This window comes from Simochromis diagramma, unplaced genomic scaffold (assembly GCF_900408965.1).
Source record: "Simochromis diagramma unplaced genomic scaffold, fSimDia1.1 OVJJ01000165.1, whole genome shotgun sequence".
NCBI lineage: Eukaryota > Metazoa > Chordata > Actinopteri > Cichliformes > Cichlidae > Simochromis > Simochromis diagramma.
Genome location: NW_024387467.1, coordinates 1,825,777 through 1,847,805, shown reverse-complemented (window position 1 = coordinate 1,847,805; position 22,029 = coordinate 1,825,777). Strand labels below are relative to the sequence as shown.

The window sequence follows — 22,029 nt, the reverse complement described above, 5'->3', positions numbered from 1 at the left end:
ATTATGAGGCACAGTGATGTGCATTTGGAGTTCTAACAGCTAAATAAGTCACGCTCAAATAACAGTTGCCAGCACAAAAAAGTAGCAAGCGCTGAAAATGGCTGACACTGCCCTCACAACTATGCTCTGTGAACCTCAAATTTTGCCAGGATCAACTTCCTAATTTTTCCTTATTTGGTTGATCAAGTGCTTAAACATGCTGCCTGAAAGACAAGGATCAAAAATGAAACATGAGTCAAATTGTTTCATGTGTTGGGCACAGACTGCAATTTAATTCAGTTCAGTTTCATTTAAATCAAGTCCCCTCAAAGCGCTTTCTATTGTAGGGTAAAGGCCCTAAAAGTATATAGAAAACCCCAACAGTTAGACAACCACCTATCAGCAAACATAGGTGACAGTGGGAAGGAAAAACTCCCTTTTGACAGGAAGAACTGGCAGAACTAGACTCAGGTTGGAGCAAACATTTGCTATGTGACCGGTTGGGAAAAAAGGAGAGCTAAAGGAAAATGAGGAATGCTTCCATCTTCTATTTACAGCAGTAATAACCCACTTTGTGTTTCTGTTTTGCAAGAAGAGTGTCCCGGTTACCAGTGTGCTGGTTTTAGGTTTGTGTTTATCTGGAACTAAATATACCAGGAGTTTTTTCCCTTTTGAAGCACATTTCGCTGGCTGTAGGAGAGCTGAGTCATCACCCTGTGCCAGTGCTGCCAGTCCCACTAGATTACACAGAGACAGACTGTGCAAACAACGTGGTCACGTGTGATCAGCTTCAGGCTCGTGCTGAATAGTGGCTCCATAATAACTTATTATCTGCAGTCTTTATCTGACTGGCTGACTGACAATGACTGAGTGATGCAGTAATAGCAACTATTGTGCTTTAACTTCACTCTAACTAAAATGCTACCTCTTTCAATTACTGCAAAATAATTAAAAAAATATTTTTCTGTTAATCAAGAGTAAAAATGATCTAATGACATAATACAGAAAAAATACAGAAAATTACATATAAATACTTTTAACACTTTCACTGAAGGACTTTTAGCTTGGTTTCTTAGTACTTTTACTTAAGTAAATAGTTATTATTCTACTAAATAGTTTTTCTACTGCTGGTTAGTGTGGTGTCATCTGAGATTATACTGGTATACATTGTAAATTGAAAATGGTTTTATCGGAAGAGTGCCACGCCCTTTGTAAGCGTGTATGCCAGGATGGAGTGGGCTGCTCTCACCCATTGACAGATACTAATTTCCTAGTCTGGCATCAACAGGGTCCACTCTTTGCTTTATGGACCATCCTGTTATCCTTCTACCTCAGTTTGACATCTTGCATTGATTTCACTCCTCACTCACTCCAGTGGTGTCCTGATGATTGTCCACAGGGTAATCTGAGGTGAATTTAACTGATGAGTGTCACCTGGTGGAAACAGGACACTGACAGTAGCACAGTCACAGTCAGTTCCACACACCAAACTTGTACGTATGGATGGAAATGTTGGTTTCCAATTTTGCACAACCCCTTATTTCCCCTTGAAGAACACACATTTCATTTGATACTTAAAGCCTCAATAATTATGTCAATGAAACAAAACAAAAAAGCAAGCTTCAAATATACTGGAACTCTATTCGTGTGTGTGTGTTTGTGTCTTCTTTGGTTTTTTTATTGTGAAATTTGTGTTGTTATTATTTTGACCCTATAAGTTGTAGAAGTTTTTTTTTTTTTTTTTCACGTGTTAGCTCATTTTTTTCTCTACTTCATCAAGTATTTTTTTCAGACTTTTGTTGTATGACTGTTGTATGACTTACATTTTAACTACTGATTTTATCTGTTTTGATTTTATATACTGGTTTGTTTGTTTGTTTGTTTGTTTGTTTTAATCAATTTTAAATCATGCTTTTTATCTGTCAGTGCGCCCCAGAGTGGCTGTGGCTACAATGTAGCTGCCATCACCAGTGTGTGAATGGGTGGATGACTGGATATGTAAAGCGCTGTATAAATACAGGCCATTTACCATTTGTTTCTAATGTCTCTGTAAAGCACTTTGAATCACCTTGTTGTTGAATTGTGCTGTACAAATAAACTTGCCTTGCCTATGACAGTGATACTGTGATAAAAAAAAAAGACTAGTTAAGCTGACAGAGTAATTTCTGAATGTTTTAATAAATCAAAGTGTTTTTTACTAAATAAAACACAGATGAAGAACGTGAGCGTGAAATTGTAACAAGATGAACATTTTAAAGAATTACACTTAAAACAACATGAAAGACTTACCTTTGCAACATCCTTGTTTCAGATAAAGTTTGAGTTCTTGCTGTGAAGCTGTTTTTTTTATTATCAGGGTGGCTGTGGCACAATAAACCCAGATAAACTTCTAATCCAGCAACTCTTGTGTGTGAGTTTATTTCTATAAAATATAAATTGCTGTAGAAATATGTGTGCAAAGGTGAATGTGACTTTGTAGGAGTGAAAACGCTTTGACGTGTGCTCTTTTGTCCAGTGGCAATACTCTCCAATTAAACACACACCAGACAAATAATCGGATCAGACCTTGAACCATGTTTCTTTTCTATCTCTCGCCCATTTTTTTATTTAGAAAATACTGTGATATTTTATTAAAAATGTTGCAGAAAAACTTTATACAAGTGTCCAGAAATATGCGTAGTATTACCGAAGGCAAAACTGCAAATAAATACAAGACTAACTACTAAATAAGGACTTTTCAACTCTATATTAAAACCCTCGTTATCGCGACTGGTTTGTAGACCAAATGAATATATATTTAATAGAATTTACAAATGTAGCTTAAAATCATCTGCCTCTTTTTTCATAATAGGATGCAAAATGGAAAGAGAGTTATGACTACTCGTGTCGTAATTTCATAATAATTAGCATCATTAATATTTACACTCATTCACTTTTTTGTAACCCAAAATATCACAATCCTGGCACAATACTTTACATATTGCTAGCATATGACAATTTAAAATATCTAACATATATTTCTTTACAAACATATCCAACTAATATTAATACAAAAAAATCACTGCCTTTTTATTTCTAAATAATACATTGCTGGTCACATCGTAAGCACAGGCAGTGCTGAGACAGAAAACTGCTGGAAGCATAACAGGGTGACAGCAGGTGATGGGAGTGAGTCAGTCCATACTGTCAGACAGTAGATGTCTGAAATGCAAAGTAAAGCTCCTTCTACATGCAGTATCTAAAACGTGGACACGAAGCAATGCACGAGACAGTACTGTATGTGGTGACCTGCAAACCCGCAGTGTGCAACTCTCCGAGTGTGGGATTGTGATCGCAATTTGGTCATTGTGCGAAAATGAATGAAACACAAGTCGTAACAGGAAGAAAGAATGACCGATGTTCAGGTATATTTACACAAACCTCAACATAAAGCACAAGCAAAATAAAAATAAAAACAATAGTTTCAGGAGCAATTTTAATATTGTTTTTCTTCTTTAAAACTTTTTGTATTTCCACTCATGTCTATATACCTTTTTTCGTGTTCTTTTTATACAAAGTTTTCATAAATACATTTCATGTGCCCAAGTCAGGTGCATGGAGGAAAAGATGGTGTTCCATTGTTGCTTTTCACCAACTGTCGTCTTTGTCTGTCAACATAGAAACTGCTGTTTTTGTGTCATGAGATTATATAACAGTCATCCACTGGTTGCCCTTTGTCTTGGTAACACTCCTCGAAAACCTTCGTGACAATTTGCTCCAAACAGTTATTACTGTAATAACATTCATTTTGAATAGTTTTGTGAGTTTATGATCACTTTATATTGTATATACTTTTCAAGAAGGCTTGGTAGCAAAATAACATCTGCTGAATAACTTATATTCTTCTCGTGTGGGTAGTTGTTAATCCAGAGGGAACCTGGCACAGTCCCGTCCCAGCTGAGCTATACCCGCGTGGTGGAGTGGCCGTGGGGCAAGTTGGTACTGTTCTGGCTGCCACCAAAAGTGTTGAAATTGTGCAGAGGCTGCATGCCAGCCAGCGAATTGGGGATCATGGTGATGGTGCTGGGAGTCATCAGTGGTATATCATCAGGTGACCTGCGGAGAGTCAGTGTGTAGTCTGGTGGGCAGGTGAGCCGCAGCGTGTCGTGGGCCTGAAGTGAGTCACACTCATGGTGGTGCTCGTGTTCCAGCTGTTGCTGCTTCATCTGTAGAGACATCAGTTCCTCACTCTGCAGATGGGCTACGTCATTGGCAGTAGATGGAGTATTGGTTGGAGCAGAGTTGCGCTGCGGGGTGGGGACGCGCTGGTTGGACTCATGGCGACGTTTGTCTTTCTTGTAGTAGAGTGCAGCAAAGGCGAGGATGTTCAGAAATAGCAGCGATGCTCCCACGGCGATCGTGACGCTGAGCTCAGTGGAGTAGTCCCGTTTGGTCTCAATCACCACAGTTGACTCGTCAGTCAGGTCCCCGCTCTTGCGCTGGTTGGTTGTTTGCTTGGTGTTGGCAGAAGGAACTCCCGGGTGGCGTGTGGTGGAGGGCCAGTTGTTTTTACCCGGGAATCGTTTGGTATAAGGATACGGTGTAGTGTCCTGTGGAGGTATCTTAGTAGTAGTGGATACATATTGAAAAAATTCATTAATGTTGTGAAGGTGTGGAACCAGTTCGAGCCAGAACGCAACCTTGGTAGCTCGGTAGTGGTCTCGGACTCGAGGTTTGAGGCCAATGTGAAGGTAGAGCTGGTCCTTGGGGTTGTACTTTGTCCACGCTACCTCCTCGAAGCGGTTAGGCTTTGTGTGGATGAATTTGGTATCCTGTGGAACTGGCTGGTTTGGATCCCTGAAAGAGAAAAGCAGATAAAACTCTTTTCAATCAACATGCCAAGGATTTCTGGACAGCTAATTATTACTACATTACTGTATTTCTAATTCATTTTGACAAAGGAAATATACAGCTGTGAAAAAAGCTAAATATCTCCTTCATTACCATTTAAAACACAGTGAACACAAAGTAACAAAGCAGGTTTTTCTGACTTTGAATTAGCTCTTCCTCAAATAGTTTTAAAGTGATGTGATAATACAATTCAACAACGTAAGAGTCCATTAGATTCAGTTAGCACGGATTTGTGACACTTCCAGATGAGTCATTAGCCCCAAACCCCAAAGTCTTTCATCTGTTTTCATCTGTTTGCTCCTTCTTTCCAAAGCTAATGTGTTTGGAGGTGACTCTGAATTTGAATGCACAAGCTGACAAAGTCTTCTGTGTCCTTATACACCAATGACACGTTTCCAGGTCACATTTTCTTAATATTCAGTGTTACTCAGTGCACTTTTTGGTAGCTTGAGAAAGAGCTACCTCTCCAGTGACTTTGTGAGAATGATTTCATTAACTTTGAAGAATTGTGGGGGAGTGAAAGCTATACAACAACCTTGGAGCTGACACGCAGATTGTGGGTTGTTGTCTATCTCAGTACTCAAGAGGAACAGTTCACACATTGCATTTTAAGATGCAACAAGAAGCACTGTTTGTGACGTATTTTGTGATTACAGACAGATGTGTTGTGTACAGTCAGTTTCTGGCTGTCTGAATGAATGTGTTAGAAAATATCCGGTCTCTTGACGTTCTGTTCTGCTTGGTGATTTGCAGTCCAGCTCTTTTCAGTGCCTCGAATCCTTAGAACCAGTTTCTTTTAAAAGTATTATTATTATTATTACTGTGAATCTTTCAACGCTGAAGTGAAGCCTGAACTGAAACATAGCCAGAGTATAGTACTGCATATTGCTCTTTATGCACTGCTGCCCTCTCAAACTGACAAAAATGCAAAATTCACTTAATAGTTATGAAAGACATTTTTAATGCTATTAAGGCCAAGTTTAGCCTAAGAGCATATGTATAATTCCCACTGTCAGCAATTAAAGATTGTATTTTAAGGGGAAATGTTCACGATTAGCTCGTTGTGCGTGTGTGTGTGTGTGCGTGTGTGCGTGTGTGTGTGCGTGTGTGTGTGCGTGTGCGTGTGTGTGTGTGTGCGTGTGTGTGTGTGTGTGTTCGTGTGTGTGCGAGATGGTGGATTCAAATCCAGGGCCTTTTTGCTGTGAGGCAACAGTACTTATTGTAATTATTATTATTACTACAGAACTGCTGCCCCTGACACTCCATCCGTCCAGTTATTCCACATATCCAGAGCTGAGTCACAGGAGAAGCAGACCTCCCTCTTCCTAGCAGCCTCCTCCAGCTTTTCTGGTGGGACACCAAGGCGTTCCCAGGCCAGCCGAGAGATATAATCTCTTGTGTCTGCCCCAGGGCCTCCTTCCGATGGGACATGCCTGGAACACCTCACCCAGGAGGCATCCTTGTCAGATGCTCAAACCACCTAAACTGACTCCTTTCAATGTGACTCTACTCTGAGCCCCTCCCAGATGGCCGAGCTCGTCACTCTCTAAGGGAGAGGCCAGCCAACCTTTGGAGAATAATAATAATAATGATGGATTGGATTTATATAGCGCTTTTCAAGGCACCCAAAGCGCTTTACAATACCACTATTCATTCACTCTCACATTCACACACTGGTGGAGGCAGCTACAGTTGTAGCCACAGCTGCCCTGGGGCAGACTGACAGAAGCGAGGCTGCCATATCGCGCCATCGGCCCCTCTGGCCAACACCAGTAGGCAAGTAAGGTAAAGTGTCTTGCCCAGGGACACAACGACCAGGACAGAGAGCCCAGGGATCGAACCAGCGAGCTTCCAGTTACAGATGCGATTCCCAACCCCCTGAGCCACGGTCATTTACGCCGCCTGTATCTGCGATCTCGTTCTTACAGTCACTACCCAAAGCTCGTAACCAGAAACGCAGATCAACTGTTAAACCGAGAGCTTCACTTTTACTCTCAGCTCTCTCTTCACCACAAAGCACTGGTATGTCTGATGACTTAAATCTACTGCCGAGTCTGTTTATTGGTGTTTATTATTCTTAAAGTGTCTCATCTAGGCTCGAAACATGAAAACATGAAATAAAGTCTTAAGGGAGAAAAAGCTGACCCAAGAGTTCTACAATCACAGTTTCCGATATGTTATTCCATATATTATCAAAAAATTCACAAAAATACACACACACCTACACACACACACTTGTATGTGTACCTTCATATACATGAGAATATATAAAGGGCTTAGTAAAACTGGCTAGATATTGGAGAACTGGAGAATCAAACTATATTATGATGTTATATTGTTATTAAATTGCTGGTCTTTAAGGTTAAGACGATGTATTCATTTTGTAATCCTTTAAATGTTTATTAAACCCTGTTTTTTGTAAGCTATAGCTCAGAGCAGGTCAGGTCAGGTCAGGAAGGTTGGTGCTTTGATTCCTCCAGTCTGGATACCAAATATGCTTGGGCAGGATGCTAACCCCATGTTGCTCTCCAATGCATCCATCAGAGTATGAATGTGTGTGAATGTTAGATAGAAAGCCCTTACATATAAAGAGCACAGTGTTTGTATGAGTGGGTGAATGAGGTAAGCTGTGTAAAGCGCTTTGATTGCTCTGATAGAAAAGAGCTGTATAAGAACCATTTACCGTTTTACTCTATGTGATTGTGTTCTTTCCATAGTATTTACACAGTAGCAAAAAAAGAAATATACCAGTGTAATGTATTGCTATATACCAAATAAATAAACACATTAGTGTAGACATTTATGGGGTGGAAATTGTATTTACTAATATTTCACATCTGGTATACAGAAGTCAAAGCCACAGCTTGTGCTGTACTACCCTGAGCAAGCTTGTCTGGCCTTGGAGGCTTTGCAGGTTGGGTAAAACTCTTACTCAAATAGCCTTATTTTGCCACAGAGATTAGCAGATGCCGTATGTAATCAAGGCACTGCACTGCACTGGTTTGAATCTATCTAACCGACTCCAATTTGTTCATGTAAATGAGGAGTTCTCTCCACACAGGTCTAATTGTGGTGTTACAGGGTTTTGTAATACGTGCTTTGCTTAGGCAGCATTATTAGAAGGCATAGCAAATTCAGATAAAACTCTGGATGGCATTACTTTGGACTTCAACGGACATTTTGAACAAATATGTCGGACTGCTTTCTTGCATTTGTGTAATAGCTCTAAAATCAGAAGCATCTTTTCTCAGGTGCTGCATAGAAAACAACATTATGCATTTCTTCTGGGCTGGACTACTGTATTTATTATCAGGAGTGCTAAAATGCTGCAGCATTTTGGATCAGCTAGAAAGAGAGAGCAGATTTTGCCCATATTGGCTTGAATGTTCTTGAATAATCAGGGCCCATCTTATCTTAAAGCCCTTAAAGTACCATATCACCCCATTAGAGCACTGGATGGAAGTGTTCATCCATTCTCTTCCACTTATCCCTTTCAGGGTCACGGTGGGGGTGGAGCCTATCCCAGCTGTCCTTAGGGTAAGAGGCAGGTTACACCCTGAACAGGTCATCAGTCAGTCGCAGGGCTAACACAGAGACAAACAACCATTCACACTCAGATTGACGCCTATGGGAATTTAAAGTTACCGATTAACCTAACTGTCTGCATGTCTTTGGACTGTGGGAGGAAGCCGGAGTACCCGGAGAGAACCCACAGAAACACAGGGCGAATGTGCAAACGCCACACAAAAAGGACCAGACCAGGTGGTGGAATCAAACTCAGGACCGTCTGGCTGTGAGGCAACAGTGCTAACCACCATGCTGCCGGCAGGCCCTAACTATATGCTTTAGCAAAAAGGAGAGTTTGAAGCCTAATCTTGAAAGTAGAGATAGTGTCTGTCTCCTGAATCCAAACTGGAAGCTGGTTCCACAGAAGAGGGGCCTGAAAACTGAAGGCTCTGCCTCCCATTCTACTTTTAAATCCTCCCCAAGTCTAATTCTGACAGAGGTTTCTTCCTGTTGTTAGGGAGTTTTTCTTTTCAGCTGTCACCAAATGCTTACTCTGTATTATTGTAGAGTCTTTAGTTTAAAATAGAAAGATGACTCGATGTGTCCAGTTTAGAAATAATTTAGAAATAAAACACACACAAAATGAGACCCCAGCTGACAGAAAGGCTCAAAACCAGAACTTTCTTGCTATGTAGCCAGCACAACGCCACCATTGCTTTCTGCACGTCTTTAAGACCTTTCACAAAAATGAAGACTGCAGTTGTATGTATCTGCTAAGCAGTCTGCTTCGTACTTACATCCATATCTGTCCAGACCTATTCAAACATTTGTTCACCACCTTCTGTTATTGAATAACAGAGCTGAATTACAAGCAGATTTTCTACCTTGTGTGGAAGACATGAATTTGTATTGAAGTTTGACCTCTTACCTTTGAGCGAGTGAGTGCCAAATTTGAAAAACCTCCTATAAAATGTTAAGGAGAGATATCATTTGGGCATGCCCATGGATGGGTGTCTGATTATGTAAACCCACGTTTCATTTCAAGTAAGGAAAAAAAGTCTGGAATTCAGATGGAGACATACAGAAAACAAACAGAACCAACAAAAACCAGCATCAGTGGCATTCATACCTAAACACTTCACAGTATTAATGCTTTCTATATTCTAACAGGTAATGTAGGCCATAGAAAATATTTCCATACAGTTTCCAGTTTTCAAAGACATGAGTGTAATATGTTCACAGCACCACCTGTGCCATTTCATAAATTTGTCCTCTCATTAAAAAGGTTGATCACAGCAACGCTGCGAGGCTTGCCCTCCAACTGGTGCTTACATATGGACTCATACATTAGGTGTTGCTAGCAGGTGGCGGGGTTTCACTTAAGGCCTGTCATCTCAGCACTAACATATGCTGGAACAATATGCCATCCCCTACCACTGCTATCAGCTTTAAGAAATGTCAATGTTTGAGGTCCTCCGTGCTTATTGAACAGCAAAATATATAGTCCTCTTCCAGGTTTCCATCAAGCATCCCATCTGCTGGAAACAGCGACTCTTGCTGTAAGTTGGAATCCTACATCTGTGTTCCTGTCCATAAAGCAGGTGTTTTAAGGCATATAATTCACAGCTGCAATGCAATGTCACTACAGAGGTGCAACAGATACTTTCGGTGTTACTTTGTCCCAGCTTAAAATATCTATGAATAAAGCAGTATATTAAAAAATATAAAAAAAATGTCTAGAATGTGTCAATCCTGTTTTAATCTGAGTTAGAGTGATGGGGAATGAGGTAGAGGCCAAATACTTTACTTTGGGAGAGGTAAATCAGCAAATGATGATATTATGACGTGAACACAGGCTAAAACATTACTTAAGATTGCAGTTGCAATGCAGCTTTTATGATATCACTTCATGAAAAATGGGAAATATATGGCACTCATAAAACTCATAAAAGACAAAGAGAGGAAGTGAGGAAGCATTTAAAGCAGTGAAGGCTGACATACTGCTGATTCTTCCACTTTCTAAATCAGTTGTGGAGACTTCAACATTAAAATCGCTCTAGGACTGAACAGAGAGACACTCAACTTTTGTTCGTCTGCCTGAAAAACATTCACTGTTTCCAAGGGAATGTGCTCGGTCCAGTCAGCAGCAACACAGATGCAATGGGCCTGTAATCACTTTTCTCCTTTCCCTACATGTATGTCTGTGAAGATTCTCAGTCATCCAGGTCATCGTGCCACCACCATCTTTGAACAGAGGGCGGGGCTTACGACACCAACTATCCATCTGTGATGCGGTTCTGAGATCCTTCCCAGACGCATTAATGCCCACATACATCTTGGGCCATTTGACCGCAGTAAGTCATATGATAGGGTGAGACTAGGTTTCACAGTGAGCTCACCCAAAACTTGCTGATTGTGACCTACACCCGCTTTCACACCTTGGCTTGTGTGATTAGGTAGAGGATCAATAGGGGGTCCATGACCCTCTTGGGGACACTCCCATAGGGCTTAAAATCTGGGACTCTCCACCAATTGCTCTTAGAACTGAAGAAGCTTCTCAGATGAAATGTTTTCAAGAAAGCCAGACGCTTTTCTTTCCAAGCCCCTTAGACTCTCCCTACACATACCTGCATCAGTGCACTGGCAATTCAAAAGTTCAAAACTTCTAAAACTTATGCCTGCTATGTGACAAATGGCAGAACTGTAGAGCTGATATTCTGAAACTCAGCTGTCACTGCATCATCCGACACATCACATCAGTATGTTTCAGTCATATTGAAACGCTTCATCTTTAAGTGGCAGCCATGAAAGGCAGATAAACTGTTTTTGTTGATAGGCCACTTCTTTAAAGAATTATGCTGATGTGTTTTGAACATTCAGCGTGCAGTTAAACCCACATGTACACTTATTATTCAGCTGTTATCTCAAACAACGTGCTTTGTAGTGTCGGTTTTAAAATGGTGATCTTTAGAAAAAACTATTAGCAATAAAAAAAAGGATCAACGGTAAGTTCACATTACATAGGTCATCGCGGTTAGCTCTATCTTAAATGTTGTTTGGGATTATACTTAATTACTTTGATCTCAGGAGAGCAGTTTATTTTTCCTCCTTTTTACTCAAGACTCCAGTTATTTGTAAGATACCATGGTCAGCAGTGGGCTGTGTCTATTTGAATATGAAAGCCTGGGATAGCACAGTGATGCAGTGATTAGCACTCTTACTTCAAGTAGGTCTCCCATCTACCATCTCCACACTGGGGTGCTTTGGAGTGTGCATGCTTTCACTTACTAGGTGTTTATACACCTCTGCATTTAAACATTATTATTCATCTTTGGCTCTCTTCCACATTGTGTTTTTGTCCACATTTGTGTCTTTTGTCTTGGCTCCCACACCTCGCCCTTAGCCATTCGCAGCAGATGGCCCTGCCCCTCCCTGAACCTGGTTCTGCTGGAGGTTTCTTCCTGTTACAAGGTAACAGGTGGCTGTAGCTCAGGAGGTAGAGCAGGTCATCTACTGGTGGTTCAATTTCTGGCTCCTCCAGTCTGCATGTCAAGTATCCTTTGGCAAGATACTAATCCCTAGTTGCTCTCCAATGCATCCATTCCAGAGTGTGAATGTACTTAGAAAGCACTATGTATAGAGAAAGTGCTTGTGAGAATGGGTGTGAATGTGGCATGTTGTCTAGCTTTGAGTACTCCGAGAGAGTAGAAAAGCACTATGTAAGAACCAGTCCAACTCCACCTGGGTGTCTATTGTCTTGTGTAGTCTGGGAGAAGATTGGGTGATGGGGTTGGTGCAGTTTTCTCTGCGGTGGAGTCGGGTGGGCTGCCCCGGACTCTTTGGGGGGCGTGGGTGGTTCTGCTGCTGCGGGCCCCGGTCCGGATGGGCCTGGGCCCCCTTGCCCTGGTGGGTTCCAGGGTGTTCCCCAGTGACAGCCTACTGGGGTCAGCGGGGGAGCTGGCCCCAGGGAGGGGCCGCTTGCCCCTCCCTCTCTTCCCTCCCCATCCTCAGCTGCCTTCCTCTTCCCGCTCCTCCACAATCACCCACACACGCAGGGCTTGGGGTGCAGGTATGTCACCAGGGTGCAGGGGAGGCACTCCCCCTCTGTCCCCTTCTGGCCGCCTGTGCCTCAATTTTATTCCGCAACCTAGACATCTGCATTACTCACACTCTCATAACACATACATATAGGGGCTTGGGGGTGGGCACGTCATACAGCATCCAGAGGATGGTCGGTGTATTCAAACCCACCTCTGGCGCTGGTGCCCTACCCTCAATTTTAAATGCATTTAGACACTAAGGGTTTTCGGGAGGAGCCGTGCTGCTCTCTGATAGGAAGCTAGTACCATGCTCTCCTGAGTTTTAAATGCACTTTAGAACAGCACACAGCAACACTACATATGAGCGGGCGGAGGGAGGTTTGAGGTCTTCACTCACCCCGGTTCTGTTAGCCGTCAGGGCTGGGGGGCTGGGAGGAGGTGCTGGCCGTCGGATTGGGATCTGGGATGCAGGGCCTCCCTGCTACTGCAGATACGGAGGCGGTCTGCTTTCCTCCACCCCAGAGAGAAGGGTTACATCTCCTGGGTCTGGGTACGGTTTTCCCTTCAGGGGGCAGGGGGTACCTGGACCTGGGATATAGAGTATGTTTGGGGAGTGTGAATGTGTGTACAGTGTCTATTTGTGTCTGTCTACACGTTGGGTGAGTGCCGAGTATTTGGTGGTGCATATGGGGTGGGAATGCACATTTGTGTCCGCGTGTGCCTGTTCGTCTGTGTCTATATGTCAGGTTGGGTCTTAGACTCAACCTCTCTGGGAACATCTCAGGCCCTCCAAAGTACGGAGGCCTTTCTCCCCTCACCACACTCCCTGTCGGTGGCTGATGCCCTCAGACGTTGGTGTGTCGGTGGTCCTTGTCGTCTGGAGCTGGGCGCTCATGTATGTACCGACTCACTCCTGGTGGCCGATTGGCGGGGCATGGCGCCTGTGGCCCAGCTGGGCCCCTTCTGGGGGGTGGAGTGCCCTCAGGCCTCTGGCCTCTGGGCCTGAGGCCCGGTCCTCTCTGGCACAGCTGGTTGCCGGCAGAGCCCGCGGGCACGTCACTGCAACCCCCTCTGGCCTCTGCTCCGTGGCTGCTGGGTGACCTCTCGTTGGGACTCTCCTCAGCTCTTCCCAGGAGGGTGGCACGGTTGGCCCCCCTGGTGGTCCTCCTTGGGTCCTTGTACTCTGGGGCCTCTGGATGTCTGGGGCCTGGATCTCCTCCATGCCTGCTTCATGCCCTGGGGGACGGGGCTATGACTCCCCACACTCCCTAGCAGATCGTTACATGGAGAAACCTTTGGAATACAAGCATGCTGATCCACACAGGTGTGCACACAGGTGTACACACGGGTGTTCACAGACACAAACTACACCTTTCTTGGCTGCTGCCTCAAAGCACATTGTGCGCTGTCTATCTTGCGTGCTGCACAATATCGTTTAATATTTAGTATCTACTGATATCTACTGCTAGCTAGTTTATTGTGATGGTGCTGTTTTTATTATGTTGCTCTTTTGTTTGTTTTCTCTTCTGTTTTTTCTTTTCTCCATACAGGTGATCCAGGTTTTTGTTTGTTTTTCTTTCTTTCTTCCCCCCTTTCTCACCGTCTCTTCTCCCCTCTGGTTTTCTTTCTCTCCCTCTCTTTCTTTCTTTCTCCCTGTCCTATCCCCCAGTCATGTCTGTCCCGTCTGTAACAACCGAAAATCAAATCAAATAAATACATAATTATAATAAAGGTCAATCAAATCAATATGGCAAGGCCATGATGATCCACTTGGATCCGCTTGGCATCTTTCTTGGCCTTCAGACAACAATTCTGATGGCTAAAGATCCAAACGGGACAGGCAAAAAAACCAAACTCTATAACTGTAGGGTCTTTATCCTATTATATCAAGCACATTGTTGTGATTTGGTGCTACATAAATAAAATTGAACTGGAGTGAATTCAATGTTCTTCCAGTGTCTGCGTGAGTGCTCTTCAGGTACTTTGCTTCATCTCACAATCCAAAGTCATGCAGTTAATGGGATTATGTTAACTGGTTTTTCTAAATTGCCAATGGCTGTGCATGTGAGTGTGGATGTTGTGTGTCACTCTGTGTTAGCCCTACAACAGAGTGGCGACTTGTGATAGGCTCCAGCAACCCCTTAAATTAGATAAGTGGAAGAAATTGAATGGATGTGATTTAACTTTATATGCTGGCATTAATTTCTTTTGGTTAACATTAGGGCTGGGTTTTTATAATCAATTTATCGATTAAAATCGATTCTGACTTGGATAATGTGAAATCGATTCATTAAAATCCTGAATCGATTTTTTAATATAAATTTATTTTGCCCGACATGACAGAACCTCAGGTGAAACCTCACAAAATTTCAACAACCACCAAACAGCTGAAACAGTAAATGAGAGCAGGAACACGGATTCTGCACAAAGAAGTAAACACAAAGCTCGACCCGCCGACGCATCAGAATCAGTGAGATGTGACTTTCTCACCCTACAACACGGACACGGTCGAGGCTGAAAGCCGACAGCTCACTGATCCTGATGTTTCGACGGGTCGAGCTTTGTGTTCACGCCCTTTTTTGCGCCGATTCTAAAGCTGTTAGTTTATCTCTCTCCAAACAATATTGACCGAACCAGCAGCAAAAGAAGATCCAACCCTTCACATAAACATCGTCATGAATTCACTCTGACTTTTGCTGTTTTGCTTCGACCACGATGCTCAGCTCTCTCTCTCTGTACTTCAAGAACAGTTTCCCGTCTAAAAATCTGTTTTCTGCATTATTCGCTTGCTTGTTACGCACAAGTCTACCGTTGTTTACAGACTGTCGGCCGCTGTTTGTTTTTTCCGTTTACATACTTCTGAAAAGAAAACCTCATTTCTGCCGTTCAATACTGAACAAATTTAAACTTTTTAAAATTATTCAAAATGCAAAACGCTGTGTCTCTAATAAAACCGCTGTAACGTCAGAGGTAATATTCATATGTTGATTAATGGTTTTCTTTCGTTTTTGATGTACTGCAGAATATTTTTATAAAATCCCAGAACAGGAAAATCACCTTCATGTTTTTCTGTGTTTTATCTTCAGCTACTTTGACACAAAGGCCTCTGCTGTGACGCTCACACCTTTGATAAAGTCTTGCGTGTGTGAGCTTCCTTTTTATTGATACAAAATTATGTAAATGTACTGATCTGAATTATAATATTTCTGACTGTCAAAATTTCCCAGATTCAAATTGAATTGAATCGAATCGAATTTAATCGAATCGTGGATCGAATTGATTCTAGAAATCAGTGACGATACCCAGCCCTAGTTAACATGCACATATGGTATCATGCTCAACTTGTCCAATTCTCTGTAGTAATATGAGGAAAAGTAAAAAAAAGAAACATCACTCTGCCATGATTCATGACAGTGCTTTATTCTGTGCCCATTAAAAAAGCAGCAAGAGAAAAGAGTCTTCCAAAATGTCTGCAAGTCTGCCAGAATGAACACTACAGATTATGAAGCTGATCATGACTTTATTTATTCACCTTAAAGTGAAAATTCAGTATGACTGGGCTGCAAACACGCTGATACCTAATCTCAAGGTGTGTGTGAAGCAAAAGCGTGATCCAAATATAAACAGCAAGAAAATCCTTTCATCAAACCCAGCACTGCTGCAGCAGCTGGGCGGATTTGACTTGTTTTATTAACCTCCACTTGATCTTTTTGACTCACATGTTAATCATTCAAACTCTAGGCTAGCAAGAGTTTATGTTCTGTCTATCCTTAGAATATTAAGTATTTATACACAGTACGTATTATAGGTTACCTGACGTGTATGCATGCCACCATACTGTCCTTTATTGTGTCACAAACATACAATAAATGCATCTCATTAGGGTTTGGAGGTCATTTTGCTGCACTAGATTGGATCCACCTATATTTCTTTCGTTTAAATCATGACAGTCTTATTTCAAGTGATCACCTTTACCCTATGATCAAACATTTCTGTCCTTATAGGAGGAGTCATCCATTGCCCATTAGGGCTCATGGAGGTGTTTGCAAGTAATAAAAATGATTTGAATCACACGTTATGTCTTCACAGTCACAGGATCTGATGCTGATTCATGGCTTCAGTGCAAATTTTAACTGAAAATAATAAAAAAAAAAAAATCCAGAAGTAATTAAATGACTATTTGAATCCACTACAGTCATGAAAACACGCGGAGCTGGTTTCTTGAGAAACAAAAAACACTTTACGATGCTTTTTTGCCACTTCACTCACAGTACAATTAAACCAGTTATGAGAATAAGAGGGTAGCGAAATGGGAATGTGAATTTGTTCCATATAGTGCTCTAAAGAAAGTACATTTCAAATAAATCTGATCCCAAAAGAATGGCAGATTAGCTTGGGTAAAAGACCGAAAGTTGAGGCACACAACGATGTGTGCTGCTGGTAAAGTTTCTGGGCTGCCTTTACTCGTAACAGCCATCCCTCAAGATTCTTTCCATTTATTGGAGATTATGTTTCGGAATTTCAGGAGCAGGACCACGCCTCCAAACACGCTTCTTCCGGCTGTCATCTACAGAGGTTCCCCCAGTTCCCCCTGATCATTCTCGTTTACGTGCCCCACCCTCCCTCCCTCCTTGGTCTCCATTTTTTAACTTCTTCACTTCTATTTAGTGCATGAAGATCTGCCAGGCCCGGGAGCCGTCGCCAGTCCCCTTCAAGGCCTTCCCAAAACAGCAGCTCAATTCATGTCAAAGCATCACCTTTACCTACTAAAACGCTGTCAAACCTAAAATGAGGACGTGGGCCCAGCGAGTGAAAAGCAATGCAATATCAGGGACTATAACATCTAATCCTTTTACTGAATCTGATGTTTTTGGCTTCTTTAATTATTTGTCTGTTTGTCTTGTGTTATTTTACTCGTATTCAGAAGAGTTTCATACTACTGATTCTATAGAGGCATTAAATAGAGCAGTGAAGGAAAAGAAGCACTTACCCTGTTTTAGCAAAGTTCGTCCAGTAGGTCATGACAACAGCACTTAACATCACGTCATTCTTGGAGAAATTGCAGTTGAAGAGATCCGTTGGGCCGATCATGGGGATTCCAAATACGTACGGGACTTCATCTCCATGAGCTGAGTCAGCCCAGCTGGGCTTCATGTCACTCTGACAGTGGTGATAGAAAGCATAGAAATATGTGGGCGAACCATACTGAGCATGGAGGTCAGCTGTGGCCACAGCTGGTGCCACCCACTGATGGTCAGTAAACAGAGCCACCAGGGTTTTGCGGCGAGTTTCTGGGTTCTCCTTGTCAGCCCAGTCAGTGTACATGAATTTGATGGTCTCACGGAGAGTGTCTTTGCCCTCAGGGTAGCCATACAGATGGTCAACAAAGTCAGAAACAGCAAAGTCAAAATCATTGGCAGACACGCCATCCTCACTGTCCACAATGCCATCAACAAATTTGAACCCCTCACCCTGATTGACCCCCAGCATAATGTCATAGTTCAGGAACTCCCCTTGCTCCATGAGAATCTGGGGGTCATCGGGGATCACATCACCATCGATCACTGGCCCGAAGGCAATGTGGTACTTAGCGGGTGTGATGTACTGCTCAATTAGTTCCTTGTAGTTCTTCTTCTGCAGACACTCCACCAGGTCGATGGTGTCCAGCATGTTGCAGCCCACCTTCTCAGCCAGGGCTCTTGTATATTTGGCAGGCTGGTAGTTGACTGCCCAGCTGGACAGAGCAGTGCCGCTCTGGATGATGGCTTTCTGGAACAGATCTGAGATTGGAATTCGTGTTAGTAATATACACACTTCACTGTATTCATGCTTTATGGTTTAAATTGGTATTGCAAAATCGGCAGTACTTTTCTCTTTCAAAACAGATTTTAATGGCACTCCAATCTATTTAACTGTTTGTCTGGTTACAGTGATTACTGAGTACATGCCCTTTTACCGTTTAATTGAATTCAGAATCGCTGAAAAATTCTGTGAAAGTTATTTTCAGATTCATTGTCACACATTGTTAAAAACTGGTGCAGCAGTTTATTGAACATGGAAATACAACATATGAAACAAAAACTGAGTTTTCAAGTTCAAACAAGCTAGAAAGTCAGTATTTGGTATGACCACCTTTAACAAAGCCTCAGCTCTCTTAGGCAACCTTTCACCTTGATAAAGCAAATGTTTTGCCACTTGTTTGTTAACACTATACCAACCAAGACAAGCACAGTTATGATCTTGGAGAACGAATTCTCGAGCAATTTGATGTACATTATTCTATTGTAAGACTATAGTAAGTAACCCTCTACGGCTCCTCTTCTTTCTTGGGTTTTGCTGCTTGAGGTATTCACTAAGCAAATGACGAGTTTTGGTCATCTTCCTGATGTACTCATGGGTCTTTGTTGTTTTATCCTGACACTCACTAGTCCTTGGCCACCTTCTGCTTAGCTTACAGTCTCAGGGTGCAGGACTTATGATCCCATCAGGGTGTAAGCACTGATTGCCCAGATCTTGTTATTCCCATTCAGCTCACTCCTCAGGACTTGTCTACTCTCTGAAGGAATTAAGTGTTTACGGCTTTCCTAGTGGGCTCTTCATCATTCCCATTTGCCTGTGGGATTCCAAGGTACTTGTAGCTGTCTTCAATATCTCCAATGTTTCCTTCTGGTAGTGCAATCCCCTCAGTTCTGACTACCTTCCCTCTTTGTCCGAATGATGTTCCAATGTCTTTGCTGGAGTTCCGAGTCGTGTGGATCAGTGAACTGATGTCTTGTTCACTCCTGGCATACAGCTTGTAGCATGCCAGTAGTATGTAATATCTGTAGCCAGTCTTATAACGATCTGGCTGAGAGTGTTCAGGCCTATGCAGAACAGCAGTGGGGACAGGTTAATACTTGGGAAATCCCACACTTAATGGCGTTTGCTATATACCCATAAAATTCCTGACATATGCGATTTGGGTCTTGTTGAATTTGTACTGTTTTAGGCATTTCTGGATCCATGTCTGATGCAGTGTTGCAGCTTTTCTTATAGTCAATACAGGCGGTGCACAGGTCGGTTAGTCTGGTCTTACAGACTCGAGAGACTGCTCTATCTACACGGAGTTGGTGTTTTGCCCCTCTGGTGTTTCTGCCAGTTCCTTTCTGGGCCCTGCTGATGTATTGAGCCTGTTCATCTTAGCCGCTATGATGCCTTTCAGGAGCATCCATGTTAAGCTGAGGCAGGGTAATAGCTGGTAGTTGGATGGGACCAGTCTGGGGATCCTTGAGGATCAGGACTGTCCGGCCTTCAGTTAGCCATTATGGAGGCATCTCCTCCATTAGTAGCTGATTCATTTGTGCTGCCAGATCGGCTCATGTATTAGTTTCTTTTCGGTTAGCCAGTCCTCCAACACTTCAACACTTACAGAAAACATTTCTATCCATCTACCCTACATGTAAAAAATAAAAATAACAACATGTACTAAGTGGGTACAAAGTGTGATAAAATGTGTTGCCAAAGAGGTCATGACTACACATTAGTACATGATGATGTGATGTGGGTAAGACTTCTCAAATGACACTGGGCATGCAGACCAGTATAACAGAATTCTAAGAAGCCATGTCTCCATTATTTCCAGCACACATTTCATAGCAAATAATAGAATAATTCATAATATTTAATTTACGTCTTTCTGTCTCTAACGAATGAATGAATGATAAACTGGCATATAGAAGATATTTGCTGTTACTATACTTCAGACTGGTTCCACATTCTGGAACGTTGTTAGCATGACTTCTCGAGCTGCCAGTCAGTAAGTGGGCCACAGTACGGTAGGAACACTGAAGCCATGGGTTCTATTTATATTCATGCAAACACAGTGGTGACTCAGCCGGGCTCAGTTAAAAGTATGTTATTCGGACAGAGCAGATGTTTCCCATAAAGCCTGGTTAGTCGTGTACAAGCTTTCACCACTGTCACTGTTAGTTAGATGTTCACTCTAAAACTTTACACACTGAAAGAGTGAGAGTGTTATCAGCTTCTGGTGTGCTGCTAATGCAAATGTTGAAGCTACATAAATCTTTATGGCAGCTTTACAACAGAGATCCAACTGAGGCAACAAGTGACAATACCTTCCTTTGTGAAGTCTGATAAAATGAAGGTTGCCTACAAGGGTGTATGGGCACCATGACTGCTGCAGCAATTGAACACAAGGGATTTTATATGTGTATATCAAGCCATTCATGTTTCTTCAAGTACAAGGTAAGCAAAATGAAACACCAAAATAGCCATGACATAAAGAAATAAAAATCTTCCCTCGCATATTTGGTAAAGCGACCAAGAGACTTTTACCAGCAAGATAAAAACATACATTTTGTGCAGAGTTTTGTTTTTCACAAAGTTTTCATATCACAAAGAGAGGACAGCTGAAGGGGAACTGCGAGAACATTTTCCAAATCTTCCAAATCCTGTTTTTTGCTTGTTTGTTTGTTTTTACTAGAAGAATTATCTTTTGTGTTTTTTAATTAAAATTTTCCATATTATTGTCTGTAAACAAAGATGTAAATACAGTCTTTTCTCATTCATACCTCATGCTCCAGTGTAAATGACTACAGACTGCATTTCAGTATCAAATATGATAAACAACCCAAGAAACGTGCATGTTTGTCATACGTATGAAGTGTTCTCTGGATTAGAAATAATCTAAGAGACAAAGAGCAAACACTCCATTTTCATACAGGAATATTTTTGGTTTGAAAAAGCTACAAAGTACACACGGTGAACAGGCGGGGCGATGGATATACAAACTGAAGCTCTTCCTTCAGCTGAGCAGAGCTTAGGTTTAAATTGAGGTTATGTTCTGTTTTCTGTGGTTTTGTTTCTTTGTTTACAAAAATTGCCCATCTACCTCTAGTTGCTGTGCACAATTAAGTCAATTAAGTGTTTGATTTGCTAGAACTGAATATAAACGAATCCAGTCTATGTTTGAGAAAAATCTGATTACCTAGGTATACATACTCAAGGACAAATAAATACTTCAAAATAGTGTTGCCATTGTTAACTATTGCACATGCCCCTTGCCACAGATGTATGTAAATGCAAAGCAAGAGGAAACAGATGCAGGAGCTACTTGTTTGCATCCTTAATATCAAGGGTAAGTGAGGGATAGGTCTAAATAACTACATGAATCTATTTAATACTGTAGGAGTAGTGTTAGTAGTAAAAAATGCAAATGCCTCAACTGTCATAATGTATTCGGTTTTAACTCTCCACTATCCATAACATATCGCAGCTATTCTAGCTCGAAAGGCAAGGTGCATTCAAGGCAGGATGCTAATCTTCACACCTATGATGAATTTAGAATCACCACTACACCTAATGGATGCCTATTTTTCCACAGAGAACATGCAAACTGCACGCAGATAAGCCCAGGCTGGATTGGAATTCAGATCTTCTGGTTGTGAGGTGCCAGTGCTAACCACTGTAGCACTGAGCCACCCTAGCATTATGATGCCCTATAATTTTAACTAAACAAGAGAAAACAGATGTCTTTTTGCTACATTGTTTCCTCTACTATGAAATGTGTTATCATTTCAGGTCTGCTTTAAAAAAAACCTTCCACGCTTCATGA

The 22,029-nt window shown here is 42.0% G+C and overlaps 1 protein-coding gene across 2 annotated transcripts in view; it reads right to left on the bottom strand.

Annotated features, from left to right (window-relative positions):
• Positions 1-2,823: 2,823 nt before the first annotated feature.
• Positions 2,824-22,029, bottom strand: part of nlgn4xa (neuroligin 4 X-linked a) — a 115,105-nt gene continuing 95,899 nt past the window's right edge. For both annotated transcript variants that reach the window (XM_040014780.1, XM_040014779.1), the window contains 2 exons: positions 17,407-18,196; positions 2,824-4,815 (listed from right to left, as the gene is read on the bottom strand). In XM_040014780.1, the coding sequence (XP_039870714.1) occupies positions 3,921-4,815; positions 17,407-18,196 (1,685 nt within the window). In that variant the 3' untranslated portion in view covers positions 2,824-3,920. The remainder of the gene's footprint in view (positions 4,816-17,406; positions 18,197-22,029) is intronic.